A 23,397-nucleotide genomic window follows, 5' to 3' on the forward strand; every position below is an offset into this window, starting at 1 on the left:
TAATTTCGCTCTTTTCAGTGCACATTGTCTGAGGACTGGTCGTCCAGAATTTAAAGTGCGCGCAACACTGGTTGATTTTAGTCGCGGCCTTCATTCATCAGAAAAAGTATCCAAAAACTTCATCGGAAGTTCAATATGCAGGCTTTAAAACTTCGGTATAGCAAAGTGCACCCATGGACTAAAAGTTGTATAAACAGGGATAAACTGTCTCAGACAGGATGGTTGGTGTTTCGATAAATGGACCTATATTTGTCAAAGGCGACCTTGTCATCCTTGGCGTGCTAGATTCAGGTGGCTAGTGGGATGCCTTTGACAAAGATAGGCCCATCTATTCCAACGTTGGCCAGTCTGTCTGAGGCATTTTACGCGTGCTTATATTGCTTTAATGTCACACAGTATTTCCATATGTGGCCCCCATTTTTTTATAGGCAAGCAATTTATGGCATCGCATTCGCACTGAATTGTTAACCGCATGAACATCTATTTACGCGGTGTGTTTTCTTTATCTCAGGGAGGGAAACAAGTGCCTGCGAAAGTAGCGAAACATTTGTTTATTGAAGCACTTAAAAACACCAGAAAAAAAAATGACGCAAATGGTGCCGTGTCAAAGTGCCCTTCCCATTATACCGTTGCCTTGGTATTTAAATGAGTTTTTTTCTGCGCTTTATTCTTTTTTTTCTTTTTTGTGAACTTCTTCAGTCGGCCTCTCTATCCTGCTTACAGAGCTCTCTTTGTCGACTGATTGCTGGTGAATGGTGCAGCTTGAATTCACCACAGCCCGTCACGTTTGAAGCAGCTCACGTCAGGAAGCGTGCTTTCAGGCACTCCTGAAATGTTAAAAATAATGTTGTGCAAAGGCCTCACGGTAGAAGCAATAAATGCGCTGCTTTGGGGGCCAGTTCTGCAGAGGTATTAATTATATATATTCTTGGCAGAGCGTCCCAGGCCACCATTACTCCTACGTGAGTGCCACAAAATGAAGAATGCCATGCTGTAGAACGTCATTGATTGAGGAAATTAGCTTAATCAGGCATGTCGCGATGCTTCGATGTTGCATCAGCCAGTATCGGTTTTACCCTGTTTTCTTCAAAGCCGTATACACTGTTTTTGAGTCGATACAATCGCGATATATCCGACAAGGCCATGAAAGATAACTGCTTTTGGCTTAGCCTGAAATGTAACAATCCGGCTAAATGAAGTTGACTACTCGAAACGTTCTGTAGATCTCATGACAAGGACACCAAAACGGGATACACACAAAACTAAATTTCGCTCTATCGATAAACCGAATATTCCCGATAGCAACAGTTTTGTTTTCCAAGTGAAGATTTGCATGCGCTTTTTCTCAAATTGTGTTGCACCGGGAGACAATAAAGGTGCGTAATATTGCATTCCCTTACAAGTTACTACCTATAGTGAAGGAACTCTTATAAGAAATGTCACACTTTCAGCGCTGCAGTAATTAGGAAAAGAAGAGAGGTGACCCTTGGACACAGATATTACGACCCTTCATCCCTAGTATACTCTTGAAAGAAAACTACTTTGAGCTTATGTTTCTCAAGGCCAGTTAATTCCAACAGTCTTTTGCACCGTGGTTAGTCTTCTATATGTTCACAGTCCATTTCGAAATCAAATTCTCAATAAACCCATTAATTTACTTGCTGCAATACATATACTACTTTGACATTGTGATGTGTTTTCCCACGTCCTCAGCTCCACAAGACCACCTATTATTTCATGAACTTTGGTCTTATGTAAGTGTAATATGTTTAAAACGGTAACACTGGTACAATCTAACCTTTCCTCTCTATGTGACGCCAGTTTATTTCTATGTGACGCTAGTTTCTCTCCTGAAGCATATGATTAACAGGATATTTTCAATAATATAGGGGTGATGCCCCCTATGCCAGCAGTGTATCTAAAGCCATGAATAAAAAGAACAACTCGTGTCTCAAATAAGACAACGAAAGCGCCATACTGTCGCAAATCGACAAGCCAGTACTTTGAATAGCTTCTTGCTTCATCTAGCAACTTTGAATCCACACTACTGGCGCAACGGTTACATCCACCAATGATCAACCCCAGTTTGTCCATTTCACGATGAAAAACAAATGCCACATGACATCTTAGTTTTGTGCCTTACTGCATGAAGTAGGGACAGAGCAACTCACCAGAATTTAACAATTTTTCTTTGTACTCTCGGGATTTGTTATATCACTTTGATTACCAATGAAACTCTCCTACTTCGTAGCTTCTACGGCTTGATTCATGAGCGCACTTACAAAATGCCCTTGCAAATTACTTTCAGTTCTTCGCAACGCTCCTAAGTTTGCAAAAAGAACGGTGCCTCTTCGTGAGTATACTTGGCGTCTCGCGACGGCCTACTGATCCGTGTACTCACTTTCCCCTACGTATAGATACGCTTGAATGTGTGGGTTTCTTTTTTTGCTTCAGTTCTTAAGCAGCATATCTTAACAAATTTGTGCATCTTCTACATTTATAAATTGAAACAAAGCTGATTATCACATAGAACAGTGCGTCAAAAACCAGCCAGTAGCATTTAAGTTCGATCAGCGCACAACTATCAATGACAAGTCTAGCCAGTGAGCCAAGTGGAAGGACTCGCATTCCCGCAGAAGAGTGTTTCGCGACAACGTCATCGGTCGTCATCAATACGGATAGCGGTTAGAGCCCCCCTCCATATGACTCTAAAATGCAAGTGATGCGCGGTCTCCCATTACAGCATTGTGATGTTTCATGCGAGCCATTAAAAGGTGCTCAGATGGGTCTGACCTTCACTACGCATTCCTGCTTTTTGTTTTCTGCAGTTTTTCATCTGTTTCTTTTTTTCTGGAATAGAACGTTTTTGTATTCGCACGTTTCCTCCTCCTTTTTTTTTCTTCTTATTGTGTCAATGCTTTAGTTTTCTTTTTTTTTTTACGGGCATTGCAATGCACATGCACCAACTCACACGGCTGGTATGAGTTCGGAAATTTTAATTACTCTAATAGCGCGTTTTACTGTATGTTTTTAGAAAATATCAGAACACGAGGTGATTCGTAGACATAACACAAACGTTGGCATGTGCTGATGGTATTTCCTATCTAGAAAAAATGAGAACACGTGGCGCGCGTACTAGACAAAACATAAATTTTCTCATCTGCTGGCTAGAATTACTAATGCCATTGAAATAATGATATAGAAACTCACCATATATAGCGTGAGAATAAGTAACACGATAGAAAATATACATCAACAATATAGCGTAGTGATACGTACAATGGCGTCGACGACTTTCCTTACTTGATCCATCGGTAATCGCGTTTCTTTCTGTTTAAAAACACACATATTGTGATACTTATTATTTGAGCAATAATATAAATCAATATAATATAAATACGCTACTTCCCGTCTGCATAGGTACACAAGTTTAGCAGAGTGCAGCTCAAGCGATGGCTGTAATACACCATTTGTGACGTCCTACCATGGGCACTGCGATCTTTTAACACGTGACTGCGACGACATTGAGCGCGTTGGTACTCCCCGTCCTTATACCATGCCGTTTATTTCACAATCATAAAAACTATATAAAGATTGATATTTGTGCTCCTTGGCAGCATCTCATTTCACCTTTCCACATAGTTTGCTCGGTATATAATTTCCGATCTCCATTTCGAATTATCCATGCTATTTTTGGTCAATCGGCCGTAGCGCGTACGAGCCATATTTTTGCTGGTAACAACAATAAGCTGTCTAAAACTGCAAGAATGAAGCCAGATTATAATGCTAAGACCAAGCCATGATACAAATATATGTACGAAACCATCTTGCGCTGCCTCATTGACCGTATTTGAGCGATTCAAAGCGACTGCTAGGGCTAATATGCCGTGAGCCTTTTTCAGGTTTTCAGAACTCGTTTTGCACAGTGAAGTTACAATATCCCTCTTTTTTTCGAAATCTGAAGCGGTTGAGCTTTATCACAGAAGCCACGCCAGTATGCGGTTCAATTCAACACTGCGGACGCTGCAACGTTAAATCTAAAGTCTTACCTGGAAATGAATTATTTTCCTGACGAAGCAATTCGCTGCCTGTTAAAGAAAGCAACCAATATGGTTAGAACAGGTTTTACAAAATGGAAGGAATCACACACATGCACGGTAATAATTCTCTAAACTTACTCGTTATAGAAAGGGAAGAACCGAGTAATGGAGTGTACTTGAGAATATCAGAAGCAGCGTTGTCCGTATGACACATTGCAAATAGTTACGCAGAAAGACAAAACAGTGAGGGGGACAATATGCATATGGTAGCCACAATGTTGGGAAGATCAGCACGGAGACAAGTGAAAGGCCGTTTCGCGTATGCAAAACGCGAGAATGGTAAAGTCTCGGACCTTTTTTATGCTAAATACGCCAAGAATTAGTGCAAATAAACAGACGGACGGAAGGAGGGTAAAGCACATTCTCCGTTTACATCCACTGTAGGGTCCGAATATGTCAGTATATTACTTATTGATTTCTAGAGGGCCATCGGGAATGATACTAGGATGAACCACCGCTGTGGGTCAATGGCTATGGAGTTGCGCTGCTGTTGTTCGAGGTCGCGGGTTCGACCTCGTCCTCAGCGACCGCATTCCCACGGGGGCTCAATGCAAAAATGCTCGTGCACCGCATATTAGGATTACGGTGCAGCAATTAAGTATTTTCCCCCAAAGCGACCTCTTTCTTCGAAATCTAGAGACAGCCCGTTACCTCGTGTGTTTTTTATCTGTAGATACAGCTAATTCGCCAGCCTTTCCCATCTCTTGTATTTCTCTCTCGGATTAAGCACACTGTTATTCTTCGAAATCATCCAGTGCAATGTCTTTTTATTTACAGCGTACTTTTGTTCTTGATGTAACCTTAAGTGGGCCGAAAGAATTCAAGTGAAATAGTCAAGTGCTTATAGCCTAGTGCTTAGCCACCAATCTGTCCACCAGAGCATCTCATGCTGTGTTACCACCGGCGTGTCGCCAGACGCTGATCAACGTAGCATGGCCAAGGAAGGTAAATAACTGGCTTAGAATTACGTTCCGGGTTACTCCGGTTCAATCAGGGACTACTAGGTTTTGAAATCGCGCGCATACAAAACATTTCTTCTCTAGGCTGTCAAGCAACGTGCTTCCCTCCACGCCGAACTGCGCGAACAACCATATGAAGTGTCCCACATCACCGATTTCCACAAATAAGGCAGGAATCGGACAAACGAATCGCTCAGTCTTTAATATCTGCGCCTGGGCATGGCTGTCAATGTTATGCTATAAAGTCAAACCCAGATATGTCGAATCCGAAGCGTATCACAAAAAAGTCCAATGTAAAAATTTCGAAAATAAGAAAAAAATTATACAGAAATTTTCAAGGGGATTTTACAGTTGTCCCACACACACAATAATTCGTTATATGTGCGTTCGATATATGTGGGTTCGACTTATTAAGGGACTGCACAAATCGCTATAGTTTCGGAATTTGTTCAACACAGCACACATTTTAGCCGTTACCTTGTGTCGCTGTTTTTTGTTCCTTGCAGAGAATACCATGTCAACGCAGTCGAGTGCTCTGGGAATCCCAGCAATGAACTGCGACAGAAAGACCCAATGTAAAGAAGGTAGCAGTGCAAAAAAAAAAAATATGCATCAATGTCACCGCGCAAGAAGAAAGCTATGGATTTCATTTTATATGCACTCGAGTTGTTTCTGGCAACCACCCAAGATAGAGCTATGTCGAACACCTTGTTCAATGATCTAAGAAAACAAGTACCCCCGCGAGCGTAGCTTCCTCCAGGCATGTCATATTTTTCAAAGACTGAACAATGCGACGAATAAAGCCTTCAATGGGGAGAGCTTGACGCGAATAAGGGCCGGAACATGTGCAAGGTACACGACGTACGTACGATTTGACAGTCATGTGACAGTCATGGCGGGGGTGTCTCCTAAAACTGATTGCCGGAAGAAAGTTCGATAACCTAATCAAATATCTTTCCGATAGCTTTTGTCGAAAGTCTTATTCTAGCGCACCGAGGATGCACCTGTCGGGAGAGAAGCTGCGCAAGAGCAGGACAAGGCTTCTAGTCGGCTAGAAAAGCCACACTTGTTTTATTTTATTTTAGATATTATTTTCCTTCGCTGCCAAGTTATGCCATGGTTTTTTTTTTCCTTTCTTGTCGAAAGAATAAATGTTTATTGTTTACGAATCATAGCACAAATTTGCCCTTTCATACGCCGTGCATAAATTGGCGGACATTGCCGAGAGGCTCGGCCTTCCGGCTCCAACGTGGGAGCGGCCTCCTTTGTGAAGGCCCACAATCTGCCGGACTTCAATGAAGCTTTACTATACCATACCATACTCGAACAACAAATCGCGCAATGGAACTGTGGGCGTAATCAAGAATCACTAACTAATCTTAAATTTGAAATGCTTAAACGAACATGTTACAACTGCGTCAATAAAAACGGCCAGTGCACATGATGTGCTGGCTACTGAGAAAAAAATCTTGAGGCATACACAAGTTTCGAGGTATTTCTCCGCAAAATCTGCTATGCATTGTCGTTCTACTTAACTATGTATTGCAGTGCGGTAATGAAGCATTTTGGTGCGATATTCAGTAGAATTATGAATGCGATTTTGCAGTACGTTTTATCACCATCATCATCATCATCATCATCATCATCATCATGCTTTTTATTTTCACAACTGAATTCAAGGTGAAAAACGGAGAGCCGGAAAAAAAGCCGAAATTTCTTCCGCTTGACAAAGCTCCGGTCTCCCAGACAGGCACGGTAGCGGCTTCTGTGCAATACAATCACGCAAAGTCTGGATGCAACAGCATTTTAAATACAAATGTATGCAGATACTTTCATGTTATGGAAACTCGTTATAATACAGTTGTGTAAAATAACTCGCAGTATGCAATTACACTCTGTTATCTTCCATATTATTTAACACAGACTCAATCTCACATATCACAAGAATGCAAAAGCAACATACATACATACATACATGTACACACATATGTATGTGTATATATATATATATATATATATATATATATATATATATATATATATATACGTGCATACACATATATATACATACACATGCGAATTGTCGAATTGTCGCATACATTACACACATTGCACATACACATACACACATGACAGCGTAAGTCATTTCTCTACAGCAAACTTTTCGTAACAGCGTTACGAAAAGCGTCTTTCTTAGGCAAGGATAGCAAGAAGTTCCCGCTGTTACGAGAAGGTTGCTGTATAAAATTGACTTACACTGTCATGTCCCACCCAGTTTTGATTTCCCTGTGGTACTGAATAAAAAAAAAAGTGGCACAGCATTTTCACCGCGCAGATGCATCATTAACGCACCCCTTTTCTGTAGAGCATCTTAAGTCTCAAAAAGGAGCAAAGTCAATATGTCGAACTGCGAGTTTCTTTTCAACAACCGCCACTGAGAATTATTCTTAAATATCTTACAAAACAATACTGATGTTTGGTTTGTGACTGCGAACCGAATAAACCTACTTTTGACCTAATCCGTTTTCTTTATACCAACTCTCGCTGCTCCAAGAAGAGACAGAATGCCCTGGCTTGACCTATATTTTTTCTTTAACACTTTTAGTCTAGAACGATGAAACCGACTACGGAGCTTGCCTGGCGGATGAAGTGCAGCTGTAGGCCTTCGGCTTTCCTCACGCAGGTTGTGGCCGTCTCCAAGTGTTCGTGGAGATTCTCCCGCATATCGGGTTCTGGCACCAGCAAATCCGCAAGTGTGCGGATTACGCTCATGATGTTTCTCACTGCAGAAGATTTTTATACAATATATTCAATTTGAAATAGCACAACAGTTTCAAAAACCAAAACGAAAAATTCACCGTCCATCACAATACTCCCTAGTGCGAAATTTGAGCGCAGCTCCATACGTGTTTTGAAGAAGAAGAAGAAGATGATGACGATGATGATGATTTGAGTTTATTGGCGCAAGGGCCAGAAGTGGCCAAAGAGCGCAAAGACTGCGGTAATAGACTGTCACTGCTAAATGAGTAATGACTATCGAGATATGGATGAAACATGCCTACATAGAGGCCTAAAAATATTCGTTCGAAAGTGCGCAAATATATTCGTAATAAAACTAGACAGTGATACACGTCAAATACTATGGCAAAACGATGTAAAACAAAGAGATGATGTACTAAAATATGTCGCTACAAGTAGCACTACCGCCCCACCAAGGCCCTTAAGCACAAGAGCCTTGGTGCCGCGTGGTTTGCACAAAGTACTACAATATTCGCGTCGCGCATACAATCAGTTTACAAAGCAATCGCAAACCATGACGATCGGAACAAGCGTGAACGAGAACAAACGAAGCAAACCAAACAAGTTCGAGCAAGAGCTGACGCGAGCAGACGATAGTACGAAACGAGCGGTCCGGCTGAGACCACATACGAGTACGCATCGAGCGGTTGGGCGCGACCGCATGACACCAGTTTCCCGCGCGCAGGTCACTGAAGAGGCCGCTCTCATTGGTCTTCGCCGTTCGCGGCTCGCATCTTTCATCTCCCGCTCCGCGTTCGCCCCTTTCATCTTTCACTGTCCTCGTTCGCTTGCCTACGCCGCCGACGCCAACATTCGCCGCAGGAACGGGCGCCTGAGAGCTGTGCTCTAAAGGTATCTGTTAACGTAAGGTCAATGCGAATTGTCGCATACATTGTTAGGTTTTCAATAAAGTACAGCTAACAAGGATAAGGATAGCTAAATGTCATAACTATGCAGGAAAGCTAGCTTAGAAGTGGAACAATGCGCCACAATACTGCAACAAACGGTAAGAGCTTGTACAGTGGACGGTTATTTATAACACGAAATATGAAACATTGCGCAGCTAATTCCAATATGGCGCAACAAATGGTCACTGCGACAACCATCGCAAGTTGGTAGGGAAGTTACGGCCTCTTTTCGTGTTTTATTGTGTTCGTGTTATGGCACCAGTTAAAAGGATAGGTACCTATGTATACCACGTAACTGTCGTAACAAATTCGTTGCACCTCCTAGGAGCTCTAGGGCCATGATTATTTTTTCCCCGCATATCTGTAATGCACTGCATTTGATAGTGCCATCGTTTACACTAATGTATCCAGAAAAGCATTTATTTAGTACCATCAATGCCCCCAATCGGAGTTCCCAGCAATAACGCCTTATAATTATTTTCACAAGAAACAACAAACTGTGCAGTCGAACCGGTAATTCTGTCTACTAGCTGAGAACCCGCATCGATTGTGGACCTCTCGCTTTACGCTAAATGCTTAGCTGAAGTTTACTGAAGCAAAGTGCTGAATGAATATACACGTACGCCTATTTCTGCATGCATAATTTTTTTGTCAGGATTGCAGGCAAAGGTTTCGAGATTTTGTTCACGCCACCTCCGCCGCGAAGGAAAAGCCCAGACACAAACTAATCTGGATCCCAGGTCACGTAGGCATAGGGGGGAACGAAAGGGCAGACAGCCTAGCTCGAGGCGAAGCGTTCCGAGCAGGACGGTCTAATGTCCCGGAGACCCACCTACAGGCTCGTGAGGGGGGATACGCAGAGACCCTGAACTTATATAGAGGAACCGAATTAGATATCCGCCACCACACAAAGCCCTCACAAAGGAGGAAGCGACCAGCTGGCGCAGACTACAAACAAACTCCTTCCCCAACTTACACGTGCTCAATAGGATGTTTCCGACACAATACAGGGCCACCTGTCCTTGGTGCGGGGCCACACCTACACTCCACCACATCACCTGGGAGTGCGAATGCAACAAAGCATTCCGCAAGCATTCCCGAGTGCGGAGCAATGGGAGAGTCGGCTCGCCAGCAGCGCGCTCACGGCCAAAAGGGCCCTAGTGCAGCACGCGAGCGATGCAGCACGACTCAGTGGAGCCTTGGAATAGGGGCCCACCCTTGCTGAAGAGAAATCTCAAGTCGCCAGCGCCAAGAAGATGAAGACGACGGAGACCTCGTAACCGCGAAACTCTTAAAAGACTCAATAAAAGTTTTCACTCACTCACAAATCGAATGAAAGGCAATGCAAGAAGACTTCGTAAAGTGCACACATAATGGGCAAAATATGTAAAGCTTTAACATGATTACTTCTTTAGCGTTTCATGAAAATTGTATCTCAGCAGAAATCTGTACTCAGTCGATAAGTTGAAATGTTTGCCTAAGGAAATAGTTTGGTAGAAATGAAACTATTCGATACTGATTCTCAGGCTGCAGAAGTGATAACCACGCATAATTGTAGCGGAGCGAGCGTGTAACAATATATCGAGTAACTTAAGATCATTTCGAATAAGTGAGATGGTTTAGAGGTCTGGTTGAAGTCGTTCCAGACACTGCTTAGCGGTGATGTGAGCTTGTTAACTACGTTTATCAATATTTCTTTTTTTTTGTTCTTGTTGTTTGTCTTCGAATTCTTTAAGGTTTTGTGCATAGAATAAAATGTTAATAAATTTCTTTTGCAAATTCTCATGGCCTGGACCACCTACTTGGAAAACGTCCCGCAATTTTCGGTCGTAGAATTTTCCTCGCTGCCTTGACCTCAGTACGCTCGCATCCATTTACGCGCTACGCCTTGACTAGTTTTAAAAGCAGTTTGCAGAATCCTTCCAATAAGTATCAGCATTACGGCTATTCTCAGTGACGCCTGTGAGGAATGCGAATGATGACCGGCATTGGTGTACATAAATAAAGACGGAATCGCACACGTTCCCAGTCACATGAGTTAAACGCCCACTACATGAGATGCGACCGTTTTCGTGACTACTGTTTCGGAAGTCACTTTCACCGCTCGAAAGTTTATGAAACAAAACATAGTATCCTCAGGTTGCGTTCGCGCACGGCAAATCTAAAGGCCGCATTGTGTTGTGCCTTAATTGTAACGAATGGTTGTCTCCGAGCTCTTATTAGTCAGGCCATCTGGTTACATCACCTACTGCTTATACAAGGCTCCTGAAGAGGTGTTTGCTTTCTGTGAACCAAGCCTAGGTTACTCTACAAATGTAGCAAAGGTCATAACGAAGGCGCAATTCGAACTGTAATTAGCAGCCTGTTAAGAGGTCGTACGGGCACAGTTATACAGCCCCTGTAAATTTGAGAAAGGCCGCACTATTTCTAGTGCAACACGTGGCATATGTATTGTAGCTAGCATAGATACATTAGCTTCATTTACATGAACTTCAGGCGAGCGGGTACAGCCATTAGTTCATCTCGACTCGACCTCTTTCACATGCACCTTGCTACAGAGTTTGGGCAAGTCAACGCACTCATTTCGGGCTGATTGGTAGAACTCGCGTTGACGCACGCTCGACCCGACTGGTCACCATACAGCTCACGTAGACCTAGGTAGCGTTGAACAGTGGAAATGCACTTCTTTGAAACAGGTTCAGCAAGGAAACATAAGTATCCAGCCTTAGGTAAATACTCACTATCATTACCTGTGCAAGAAGTTGTATACAGCATTGTCATAGGCTCCACGTTCACACTGCCTTCAAGAGAGATCGCCTGTGAACTTTTGTAACCGATAGTGCAACGTGGTATGCTCTAAGTTTCAGTGTACCATTGCTAACCAGGCGCTGTAGATCGCAGCATAAATTTTTAGTAAGCGTATGCGCATCCAATATTTGATAAATATATACCTACGCTAGGCGTCACATCAACCACTTTTCTCTTTCGCGAGAAGTAAAAGACATTTCAGACAACAGCCGTTCTGTTAGAGTAACCGAGTGGCGACCTAGGAAAGGACGTCACAATGTCTGCGGAAATATCAAGTGAGATCGCTTACCTACGTCCGGAGCTCTTTTTCTCCCTCTGCCCATGTCATCATTGTCATCGCCCTGTGCATAGGATGCAGCGAACAGCGTGCTGAAGCTCAGAGCCAGGACAAACGTAAACTTCATTCCTATTCTACCTGAGCTGCATCGAGGACCCCCCATTCCCATGCGCTGCAAACCAACAACCCTGGCTACAACCTCTGTCTATGCTTAAATAGCTTCATACGCATATAGAACCAGACAGGAAGAGAATGCGTGAGCGACAGCACCAATGTTCTTGCGTTTCTTTTGAAAAGTAGCAGAACAGCGCCTTTTCGTCGTTAGGGCTAGGAAACCCCTCGCCGCCTTTATTTTCGTCGTTCAAAACGGGTACGCTGCACCGCCTGTATAATGGTGCCCTTTGTGGAGAATTCTATGGCCGCCTCACTTCAATCGCGAACATACGGCGATTGAGAAAGAAATGTTTCGTCGCTGTGGTCTTGTTCGTCTTTGTACGCTTTTCGTTCCGCAAAAGTTACTTTTCAAGCAAGCGTACGCACACATACAACACCTACTTTCCTTTATGTCTCGTAGAAAAAAAAAAGTCACGTACGCCCGGCACACAGGATTGTTTTATCAGTCTCTGCAAATGCGGTGCGATGTCTAATGAGAAAAGGGCGTAAGTTGTCCTGTTTGTTTTCATCTACTTGTGGTCCACAGATTTACCAGCAGTTCTACTGCAAAGGGATCGCAGACTTCACTGGGAGAAATGTTTATTTCTTTCCTTGCAGCACACAATACAGATTTCCGGCGGAATCATGCAGAGATCTTCATTGGCAGTGCCTAAGTAAATGTTCGCGAGCATAGCCGTCCCATGTCTCGGTCACCGGTTATGTTGTTGCAAATAATGCACAAAATATTCGTTAGAGTATTTTTGTTTGGGGGGGGGGGAACAGTTCTTTTCTCTTTCTGTTTTTTATGGTTCGATGCCAGAGTGGAGTAGCCTGGATTATAATGTACCATCGTCAAAAGCGACAAGTCTTGACGCTCAGGCGGGGTCGCACGATTGCAAATGTTCTCAATCCCGATGACTGCTCGGTGGTGGTGGTGGTGAAAAACGTTTATTTGCTCTATTTACATATGGAGTTAGCGGTGCGTCAGATGGCTTCTTCCATCTTGATTTGCAGGGTTGGTGCCCCTAGTCCAGGGCCCCACTGAGGGTAGCTGCCGTGCGAGCACGCCTTACTAGCCCTTGCTGGACTTTCAGGATGTCGCTGGAAAGCATCCTCTCCCACTGTTCCGCACTCGGGTTTTCTATTACGGTTATTTCTTTTGCTTTTTGGCAGGCCCACGTGATATGATATAGCGTGGGCTTGTCCCCGCACCAGGGGCATGTGTTCTCATATTGGGTAGGGTAAATTTTGTTTAGAATGTATAAGTTCGGGTATGTGCCCGTTTGTAGTTGCCGCCAGATTACGGCTTCTTCTCTGTTGAGTTGTTTGTCTGGTGCCGGGTATCTCATTCTGGCGCCCCTGAAGTAGTTTAGCGTGTCAGCGTATGTTTGGCCTACCGGTTCTGGGTCCTCTATGGCGGCAGTGTTCTTGGACGCCCGGTTTGTTGCGTACCCTCGAGCTATCCTATCTGCCTCCAGATTTCCCTCGACACTCGTGTGTCCCGGTATCCAAACTATCGCGTGTTTGCTTTGCTTGTCTGTGGGTCGGCCGTTAGAGCGGAGAATGTTCAGCGCTTTGCGGCTGATCCTGCCATTCATGTAATTCCGGCATGCTGTTTGCGAGTCTGTTAGAATAGTTAGGGATTTGCCTAGTCGATAGCCCTCCACTGCCGCTAGAGCTACGGCCGCTTCCTCGGCTTCAACTACCGTGCAGTTCAGTATTGACGCGCTGGTGATTTCCCTGAGGTCCGGGCCAATCACCGTCGCCACTTTATGCTTATTGCCTTCTCCTTTGCCGGCGTATGTTGCGGCGTCAACATACACCGTTTCGTTCCGGATGGCCAGTGTCCTTTGCACGTACTCTGCCCTCGCCTCCCTGCGTGCCTTGTGCAGGTTCGGGTCCATATTTCTGGGTATTGGTGCTACCCTGATGGTACTGCGGTACTCGTCCGGGATCGTCATGTTATCTTGTACTTCTCGTAGGGTTGATTCGCCGCCGTACCTGACTAGAAGTCTTCTACCGGTTTCAGTTTGCTGTAGTCTTTGGAATTGTGCGATCCTTTGGGCTTCTTGCAGTTCCTCAAAGCTGTTGTGCAGCCCTAGGGCTAGCAGCTTCTCGGTCGACGCTGTTTGGGGTATTTGAAGCGCCGTCTTGAGTGCTTTCCTTAGGATGGTATCGATTTGCTGGATTTCGCTTTTGACCCAGTTGTAGTACGGTAGGCTGTACACCACTCTGCTGACTACTAGGCTGTTTATCAGCTTGAGTGTATCTGCCTCCTTCATGCCATATCTTCTTTTCGACACCCGGTTTATCATTCTGGCGACTTGGTTGACTGCAGTCTTGGTTAGTGCCAGGGCGTATGTGCAACGCTGGTTTGTTTGCACCCACATCCCCAGTATTCTGCATTGCGTCACTTCCGGGATCTGGTGTCCCTCCAGGTAGATTTTCAGGGGCTCGGCCTCGTCGCTGGCCTTGCGTCTCCGGCGTACTCTCAGGAGCTCAGATTTCTCCGTTGAGCATGCGAGTCCTCTTGCCCTGACATATGTTTCTACGCATGCTGCGGCCTCTTGCAACTTCAGTTCTTGGTATCCTAACGGAGCTCTTTGCGCCCAGATGGTGATATCGTCGGCGTACATCGCATGACGTATACCCCCAATTTCCTCTAATTGTTTGGCCAGTCCTATCATTGCCACGTTGAAAAGGATGGGCGAGATAACTGACCCTTGCGGTGTGCCTTTGTTTGGAGTGCTGAATTTTTGTGATCTTAGCTCTCCTAGCCCGATGGTCGCTGTTCTGCCCGACAGGAATGCTTTGACATAGCCGTGTGTCTTTCTGCCGCAGTTCAGGTTGTCTAGGCCCGTTAGTATGGCTTCGTGACTGACATTGTCAAAGGCGCCTTTGATGTCGAGTGCCATGATGATATTTTCTCCGTAGCGTGGGATTTCGCTGAGTATTTCTTCCTTTATCTGCAGCAGCACGTCTTGAGTCGACAGCTTGGCTCTGAAGCCAAACACGGACCGTTGAGCCCCTGCAGTAATTCATTACTAGAGGGAACCCCGGTGGTGCTGCGATTGTTCAGTAACTAGGGCGCCTAAGCGGACGCGAGGAGGCGAGCATTCAGGCACCATATCAGCTACTACGCATGGGAACCATGCTTAGCGTGTGGATTTGTCTAGACTTCGCGCTTCTGGCTTGAAACATTCTTGAAACGTGTTTTTATTGTGCTTGATCTTTCTAAATTTCTACGCAATCGTAGTTTTCTAAACTGAGCAATACAAATTGGCCTCACGCAAATTCTAATCGTTGCGATGTGTTGTATTTAGAAAGTAGTATTTTGTGAAAGATTGTGCATGGACAAATATAAAAAGCTGTTTTAAGCCAGGAGCCTGAAGTATACGCAAAACCATGTACCGCCCGTCACTCCCATGCTGGCCGAACCGTCCTAATTGCAGCTCCCGTAGAACTAGCACTTGAGTTTTCACACGTAAATCTTGTAAGAAATTCTACGCCTCCAAAACACGGTTCGGAACACGTGAGAGCGCTTCACGAGAAAAGAGAACAATCGAAAAGAACCAGCCTAGGGAAAGGCCCGCGCTCTCTCTCTCTCAACCAGCCAGAGATAACGCTTCTCTTGAGAGTCGTCCAGAGCCCTCCATAGCAACCAGCCGATGGCCTCACAGACCACAAAATGAGTTAACTGGCGCGGTAACGGTTCTAAGGGCACTGAACAGAAAGGGACCACATGTATGGACGCTGGCACATAGGCTTCTAAAGCGAAAGCCCTCGCATCGCGAAGATATGGACGGGTCTTCCACGACAACATCATGGACAGTTGCACTCAGAGACCCGTGTGCCAGATGATGACGATGGCACCACACTATGCCTATGCCTTGGCACCTGCTCAAGTTTGTTCGTGTTCTACAAAGCATGGCTGCATACTGAGACTATTCGTAATTTTGTGAGTTGAATAAGATAGATAGATAGATAGATAGATAGATAGATAGATAGATAGATAGATAGATAGATAGATAGATAGATAGATAGATAGATAGATAGATAGATAGATAGATAGATAGATAGATAGATAGATAGATAGATAGATAGATAGATAGATAGATAGATAGATAGATAGATAGATAGATAGATAGATAGATAGATAGATAGATAGATAGATAGATAGATAGATAGATAGGTTGGCTGGTTGGTTTATTGGTTGATTTATTAACTAATTAATTATTTTATTTGTTTATCTTCTTATTTTTCATTGCCTAATTCATTCATTTTGCTGCGCTACTGAAATACTCTAGTATAGGCAGAACACTGCCTCGTGCCGTTTTGCGCAAGTGGGAAAATTTAGACGTCAAGAACATTTACTCGCTGACGTCAGCATGCCAAACTCATTGGTATGAATGAGTAAGCATAAATACCTGGCGCAGGAATGCACATTTTCTTTGGGTTGCGCAGGGTTGTATTGGCCGGCGTTTTTGTTCCTCTTATTGCTCTTTTCGAGACACTTTGTTCCAAGCCCAATTTTCGTAGGACTGTGTCTTACTTTCTGTAATTAAGCACTTCACAACAGGACGTATAAATATGAAAAAAGTGCTTATTCTCTATCTAAATGTGTAAACCAAATTGAGAATAGGCGTAACGAACGAAAAGAAGCAAATATTTGCAGGAAGCTTTTCAGCGCTAAGACGGAAACATCAAGCAGAAAACTGGCAGTTGGCTTCACTCCAAGCCACCTATGGCTTCGTTTAGAATTTGTAGACAGCTCTTGTCATATGTCAATTATAAGTGTGCATTTCATTTTATTTGCATCACGTGTGTGACACAACTGAAGCCGGAGATTTCGCATCATCCTGTCTCCCATCACCGTTCCTTCGTTTGTTTGTTTGCTTGTTTGTTTGTTTGCCTCCATGAGTAGGCCAAACCCACTATGAGGTATTGACCAAGAACCGTGCGAGTTAAGAAAATAATTAGTTGAGCCTAAAAAGAAGCACTGTTGGAAAGTCTTTATTGCGCAAAAAGAATGAAGTAAGATACAAATTTAGGAAATTAGCAAGGATATTGTCCTCATTGAATTATCAAGAGCCATCGCGTCACGTACCAATCTTCTTCCTCATCCGGTGCCCTTGTTCTAAACATGCAAATAACGTTTACCGCCTGCCATGCAGTGTTGGCCGAAAACGGTTAGCCAGAAACTTTGTACTCAAGACTGAAATTAACCAGGAAAAGGATTCTGGTATGTTTCCTCAAGGCAACACTCGTCAAATAAGGGATCGAAATGTGCCCGAAAAGCGTTCGGATTTTTTTTTTCTCTCACGCATCTGTCTTATGAGCATTTTGTCAACCGAACGAAAGCGACACATTTGAAATATACGAGCAGACTTGGCGAATGCAGGAATAGATGAAAGGCTCGTCTTGCTATGCTTGTGCAGCCCCGCAGAAAGCGCTTCGCACAGGACTCAACGTCCCCTTTCATCTGCCAGCCAAAACGTAGCTTTCATATATATGCATTCGTAACGAGGGCATTCAAAGTAGCCAAGTGCTAACTCGCGAAAAAGAGAAAGGAAGGCATCACGAAACGACGCAAATGTATATCACAGGAGGTATCGGCCGTAGCGTAGAACACTAGTGTCGGTTATATCAGGTGGCCAAGAACACTGTTGCACGTGAAGTATCCACTTGAGGCTGAAGGACTACCTCGTTCATAAATGATCAAGGAGACGAGGTTGGAGTCGCTGTGTCTTAAAACGGTGGTCCGGGTGGAGGGATAGAATCCGGATGCATATGCCGAGCTGGTACGTGCAATGTACTTTTTTTAGTTACTCTTATTAGAGAAATATTAAGACTACTACTGAACCACTGGATCATTCTTATTTTTGCGTTTTTTTCTTGAAAAAGGAGAAGGCGTCCGTCTGAAAAGAACGTCACTTCAACGTCGCTATTGCAAAGTTGCAAGGTGCTATTTCATCTTCCCTTGAATGCGAGGGCTTTCTGTTTTCTTTTCTTTTTGTGATCTCGTTCAAACTTGCAAAATTCACCTGGGTTTCATAGTCATCCTAATCACGTGTTCATTATTCTTGGTATCATTCCATGGCTGCTTTTTAGAAGAAAGCTATCCATCATATCAATCAAGCAATCAATCAATCAATACTTAAATTTTACATGGACACTACACGCACAAGTTTTCCACGCTGGCAGCAGTGCCAGAGCCCATAGCCTAGCGAGCGGAGGAATCACATCGTGGTGTAAGTGGTGTTAGGAGTTCAGTGTCCTTTTAACCAGCCTTGATATCGAGGAAAGCATTTCAACACTGCATTTTAAACACACACACACACACACACACACACACACACACACACACACACACGCACACGCACACACACACACACACACACACACACACACACACACACACACACACACACACACACACACGCACACTCCTTTGAAGCGATGTCGCAGAAATTTTCCATAATTATTACCAATGCTAAAAATTTTATTTTGAGACCTGAGTACATTGGATGCGCTTTGCAAAGAAATAAACAGCTTCCGAGCACACAATATGGTTCGGGAGAATAAGCCCAGTGAGAGGTGGCCAACACACCAACTGAGTACTTGTGAGTGTTAAAGTGGCTTTAGGGTTGAATAAAATTGCTTTGCTATGGTTCAATCCTGTTAAACGCTTAAAACTTTCGTGCAGATAACTGTGCATAGTATAAAACACAGCAGGAACAACAGTTGGGAAACTTGAGCGAGTTTGTGGACGAAGGGGATCTCAACACAAGCGCTCTTGTAATCTCATCTCTGTTTCTTTTTCATACTCGTCTAGTCACCGCTCCTGCATCTCAAGCAGGGACAAGAAATTTACTAGGCTCCCATATAACTGGGCTAACGCTCAACCTGGAGCCCAAAGCGAGCGCGTTAGATTATATTCGAGCATACATTGATCACAACTCAGCAAGGTCATAAAAAGCGGTGATAGAAACAGAGAAGGTAGGCGAAAGTATGTACGGAATCGAACCACAACGCTATCTATTCAACTCAAGCTGTGGTTCTTTGGCGCCCTCAAACCGAAGTGCAGACGGGTCTTCGGTGATGTAAATGTCCACGTGCGCACAGCTGCCTAAATAATGGGAGCATGAATACTCTGTGCTTGTCCCGTGTCATTCATTCCACCAATGCAAATAGACACGAGGAAGGTTTCAAGTCCGCAACACGCAACATCGTGTGTGTACCATTTCAGGGTCTGGGGGATCCAATGAAGGTCAAGCGGTTTGTACCGGAATTGCGAGAATAGGCAACCATTGTGCTGTTTCTTTTAAGCCTGAACCGTGATTCACGGGCGACCGCGCGTTCACGCGCCCTGTTCTCTCTTCAAAACAAGGAGCCCTTCTCCATCATTTCTTCCCCCACATGCGTCGCACGCATAGCGGCGGCGGCAGGGTGGGACCCGCCTATTTCGTCACTCCGCAGCTGCGGCTTGTCGGCGTTCGCGAGAAGGAAATGAGAGGCTCGCAATAGAGTTTCCGTTGTTTTTTTTTCTTTTTGAGTTTCTACAATAACTAATTGAACCCGAAGCGCCGCCCTACGCGTGCTTGGGAAACTCGAATGTGTGGCACCCACGTGAAAATAAAAGGCAAAACACGCCTGCGAATCGGCTTTCCGTACGTATACTCCTATGGCACTGCTCCCGTCAATTCATATCTAATGAGGTTTGCAGAAAAAAAAAAAAGTGACTGTAAGTGAAAAAATCGCCAGCGATATTCACTGTAATAGTCCGCGACCTCCGTTTCTGGTTTGACGCAAAATTTAGGCGTTGTGCGGTATGACAAGACCTAATTTGAAACGTATCTATAGGTACTTGGGTTAAACGGCGAGGTTCCTAGATTAAAGCAACGACAGACACGGCACTAAAATAAACATACTTTATTACGTATCGCGCAAGGTAGCTGCGCCAGAAACAACACTGCCCAAGATACAGACAGCTATAGCCGGGCAAGAAAAACTACCGCATATAAATGGGAGATTGAAGGCAGTTTTTGAATGCTGCTATTCTTTGTACATATTTGTACTATATTTTTACAGGGATGCAATGCATCTCAAACGCAACTCAGCAAAACGCTTGTCTTTGATACAAGTAGTTATTTGGCCACATGTTCATTTTTGATAAAAATACTTTTAAACCTCTGGATCTTTATGCATACTAAGACCAAGGCCAACGCATGCCAAAGCTACGACAAGCAAGGTGGAGGTGAAGTGGTTTTACAGGAAATTGAGAATAATTATTGCCGTTCAGACTGGTGAGAGATGTTTCCTCACATGAGATAAGTGTAACAAGGTCACGCATAATATCGAAAAAAGAATCGGGCTAAACGACAATATAATATAAACGCTATGAGTCTTTACAAAGGTCACCGTTTACTGAATTGAAGGCAATAAATGGTAATGAAGTGTTCGCGATCTAAATGTGAACGCGTTTTCGTATAATTACAGAGAAAATGAAAGGACAGCGAAGGAAAAAGCAGTGGTAAAAATAGTTTGAGGAGCAAGGTGCCTAACTCCCGTAATGCAGACCGTTTTGTTTCTTCTGCAACTGTCATCACGCAAGCACAGTACATTAAGCGAATCACGCAGTGCATAACCAGGTTAAGGATTGATCTGACTGATCACATTACTACCGAACATGTCTCCAATCAATTTACGAAACTCGCTCGCACGCATCCAATGTCCTGAGGGCTGTTAAATTATGTGCGGTTTTTCTATGGGCTTTTCTGACGCCAGTCCTCGCTACATGTATTCTGTTTGGGCAGTGTAATATTGCAGTGCCCCCGTCCCCTTTAGTATTGCCTCTAGGGTGCAATATAAAACGAATAATAATAATATGTGCCTGAAAAAGCCAGAACAGTTGGTCCCAGTTTTCAACTTAGCTCCAGTGAGATCAATGCCGTGTTGGATTGCGTATCTCAGAAAAACTTTTTTGTGTTTCAAATTTCTGTTAAAGCTCGACATCGACTGCCAATTTTGGGAACAAGTGCCGATGCAGAAGGCGAGTCATTGAGAGGATATTGAAAGGTATGAGCTATGACTAATTGATTACAGTGTACAGAATTATCTACCAGATATTCATGAATTTAATTCCTTCCGAGCAGTAAGTAAAGGTGCCAAAGCTATGCAAATGAAATGGTGACTGGAGATTTCTTTTGTGTAGTATATTTGCAGCAGCCTGTCAGAGCCCGAGGCGTTAACACTACTACATTATTTTTTTTCTTCTTCATAGTGGCTCGTTTTCCTCAGAGAACTGAATGTGCAAACTGAAGGATGCTTGAAAGCTGCTTCATTCACTGTGACTAGTTCCCCGAAGCGAGTGGTTAACGAATGCGACAGGTCGCTTGGCACACGAACACCTGAAATGGACAATTTAGAAGCCGTTCTTCTCATTGGAAAAAAAAAATTTTGGTGTTTCAGACTTGACGACGCCAAGTCACCGAGACCGCCTGGAATACGTGAAACCTACTTTCATACTCTTGTGAGTCCGTAGACAGCACCTTTATTGGCCTTTCTTTTGTCTATTAAAAGTTGAGAGAGAGAGAGAGAGAGAGAGAGAGAGAGAGAGAGAGGTGGTATTGATTTCATCAGTAAAGCATTGTTCTTCCGATGTCATCGAGTTGTATCGTACTTCTAAAGCCTTGTTTAACATAGTTTATAGCGTTTTCAATATTCTAGAACGCTATGATTTTTTTTTTATTCAAAGTTTGAAAGTTTATACAATGTTAGTCATTTGTGCAGTTACAACGTAAGTACTTTTGGGGTCGGACAGATTTTCAAGGGGTCTGTATACGAGTTATCGTTATTAAACACACATATTTATGACTGCTGTTAGTTCTACAGTGGAAATGCACAATACAAGGTCAGCTATAGTAATCAAAAGAAAGAGCAGTAGCAAATATAGCAGTAGTATTAACAGTAGCAAATATTTCATGCACGTAAATATTTCTACCATTTTTTTACATCATCAACAAAAAGTAAATTTGTATACGGCTTTGAATTCTAGTGGGATGTCCATATATTCCGTATGGTGACAACTATCACTATGTTGAACTATTGCTCAGCGCTGCAAAAAAAAAAAAAACCTAACGCCTTTACAGCAGCACTCACAGGTTCCGTCCGGCTGAGGTGATCCCTTTATTTTGTATATTCTTGCGAACTGTATGTGTAAATAAAAAGAGGAGCACCAACACCAACAACATCGCCGATGCCACGTTGAAGATTCTGACGCCAAATTTGGGAGACAGCGCGCTGCACGAAGCCGATTCCCTGTAGTGGGTCCAGCCGTACCAATGGGCTACAAACCAACCCTAAGCTATCACTCTACTATCCATCCCTCAATTAACCTCTTTATGTTGTATGGAGGTTGTATTAAGTGTTTGCATTTTTAACGGCTGGAACAATGACGTTCGCGTGTGCGCTTATGAGGCTGTTTTAATGTATGCCTTTCTGTAAATAAATTTGCTCTCTCTTACTATTGTAGAGGGCACATGAGTCACGCGGGTGCATACGCGACCCCTTTCTGGGTTGCTTTACTTTTCGCACACTCTGAATTTATTTTTTTTTCTTTTACACTGAGTGCGCATATACGTGTTTGTGGCATACGCATGCGTGTTAAATGGCGAAATGAGTGGAACCTTAGTTTTGCAACTGTGTTTTGCGATAACCACCGCCTGTATAGCCTGCCTTCCCGTTTTTCTGCAGTTATTAAAGAGCAAGAATATACCAAGGTTTTGCCAGCATTGCTCCGACTGGCTCAAGAACACCGCCAGAGAAGATTGTTGTTCAGAAATGGTTTGAGGTAGGGTAGCTGCCTAGTAAGAAAAATAGGAAATGTGACTCTACATGCAGAAAGCAAAGATTACTTCGGGTGAAAAAAAAATGATAGCAAACTCTGTTATACCCTTTAAACGAAGGGCGGTACCTATACCTGACACTGTCATTTGTCCCCTTCATCCGATTTTCAATGTTCGTGGCCAAAATAATTGACCGCACTCTCGCTTAAACATAACCAAAAATTGTTTAATGCTTCAGTGCTAGATGTAACGTTTACGGAGAGACATCAACTAATTCAGAGCGAAGTTTACTTTGTTTTGATAAAGCAAGAAAGTAGTATTGAACGAGGCTTTAGCGTCGGTCCCGACTTACTGATAGTGCTGCCATCTGTTGATAAGCCTTAGAAATAGTATGTGCTGCTCACCATCCAATATCTCTGGCTGGGTCACTATGAGGAGCAGCGATGACGAGAATCTCGGAGCCCATGTTGAGTTGAGGGCCGAGATACGAAAACAACCTCTTTGTATTGGTAGCATCCGCAACATGCCATGTGTAGCGCTGTTGCA

The 23,397-nt window shown here is 43.7% G+C and overlaps 1 protein-coding gene across 1 annotated transcript; it reads right to left on the reverse strand.

Annotated features, from left to right (window-relative positions):
- Positions 1-532: 532 nt before the first annotated feature.
- On the reverse strand, positions 533-12,046 carry LOC142558148 (uncharacterized). The gene is made up of 6 exons (XM_075670308.1): positions 11,864-12,046; positions 7,697-7,842; positions 5,537-5,614; positions 4,050-4,088; positions 3,280-3,330; positions 533-827 (listed from the first exon to the last, which is right to left on the reverse strand). Exons 1-6 carry the CDS (start codon positions 12,018-12,020, stop codon positions 798-800), a joined length of 501 nt encoding a protein of 166 aa, XP_075526423.1. The 5' UTR covers positions 12,021-12,046; the 3' UTR covers positions 533-797.
- Positions 12,047-23,397: the final 11,351 nt, after the last annotated feature.

This window comes from Dermacentor variabilis, chromosome 9 (genome assembly GCF_050947875.1).
Source record: "Dermacentor variabilis isolate Ectoservices chromosome 9, ASM5094787v1, whole genome shotgun sequence".
Lineage (NCBI taxonomy): Eukaryota > Metazoa > Arthropoda > Arachnida > Ixodida > Ixodidae > Dermacentor > Dermacentor variabilis.

Bases quoted from the DNA above. Each gene is read 5' to 3' on its own strand.
- LOC142558148 (XM_075670308.1), bottom strand. From the start codon at position 12,020: ATGGGAATGGGGGGTCCTCGATGCAGCTCAGGTAGAATAGGAATGAAG. The intron at 7,843-11,863 runs GTAAGCGATCTC...AATCTTCTGCAG, and splicing joins AAAAAGAGCTCCGGACGTAG to TGAGAAACATCATGAGCGTA. The intron at 828-3,279 runs GTACGTATCACT...TTAACATTTCAG, and splicing joins GGAAAGTCGTCGACGCCATT to GAGTGCCTGAAAGCACGCTT.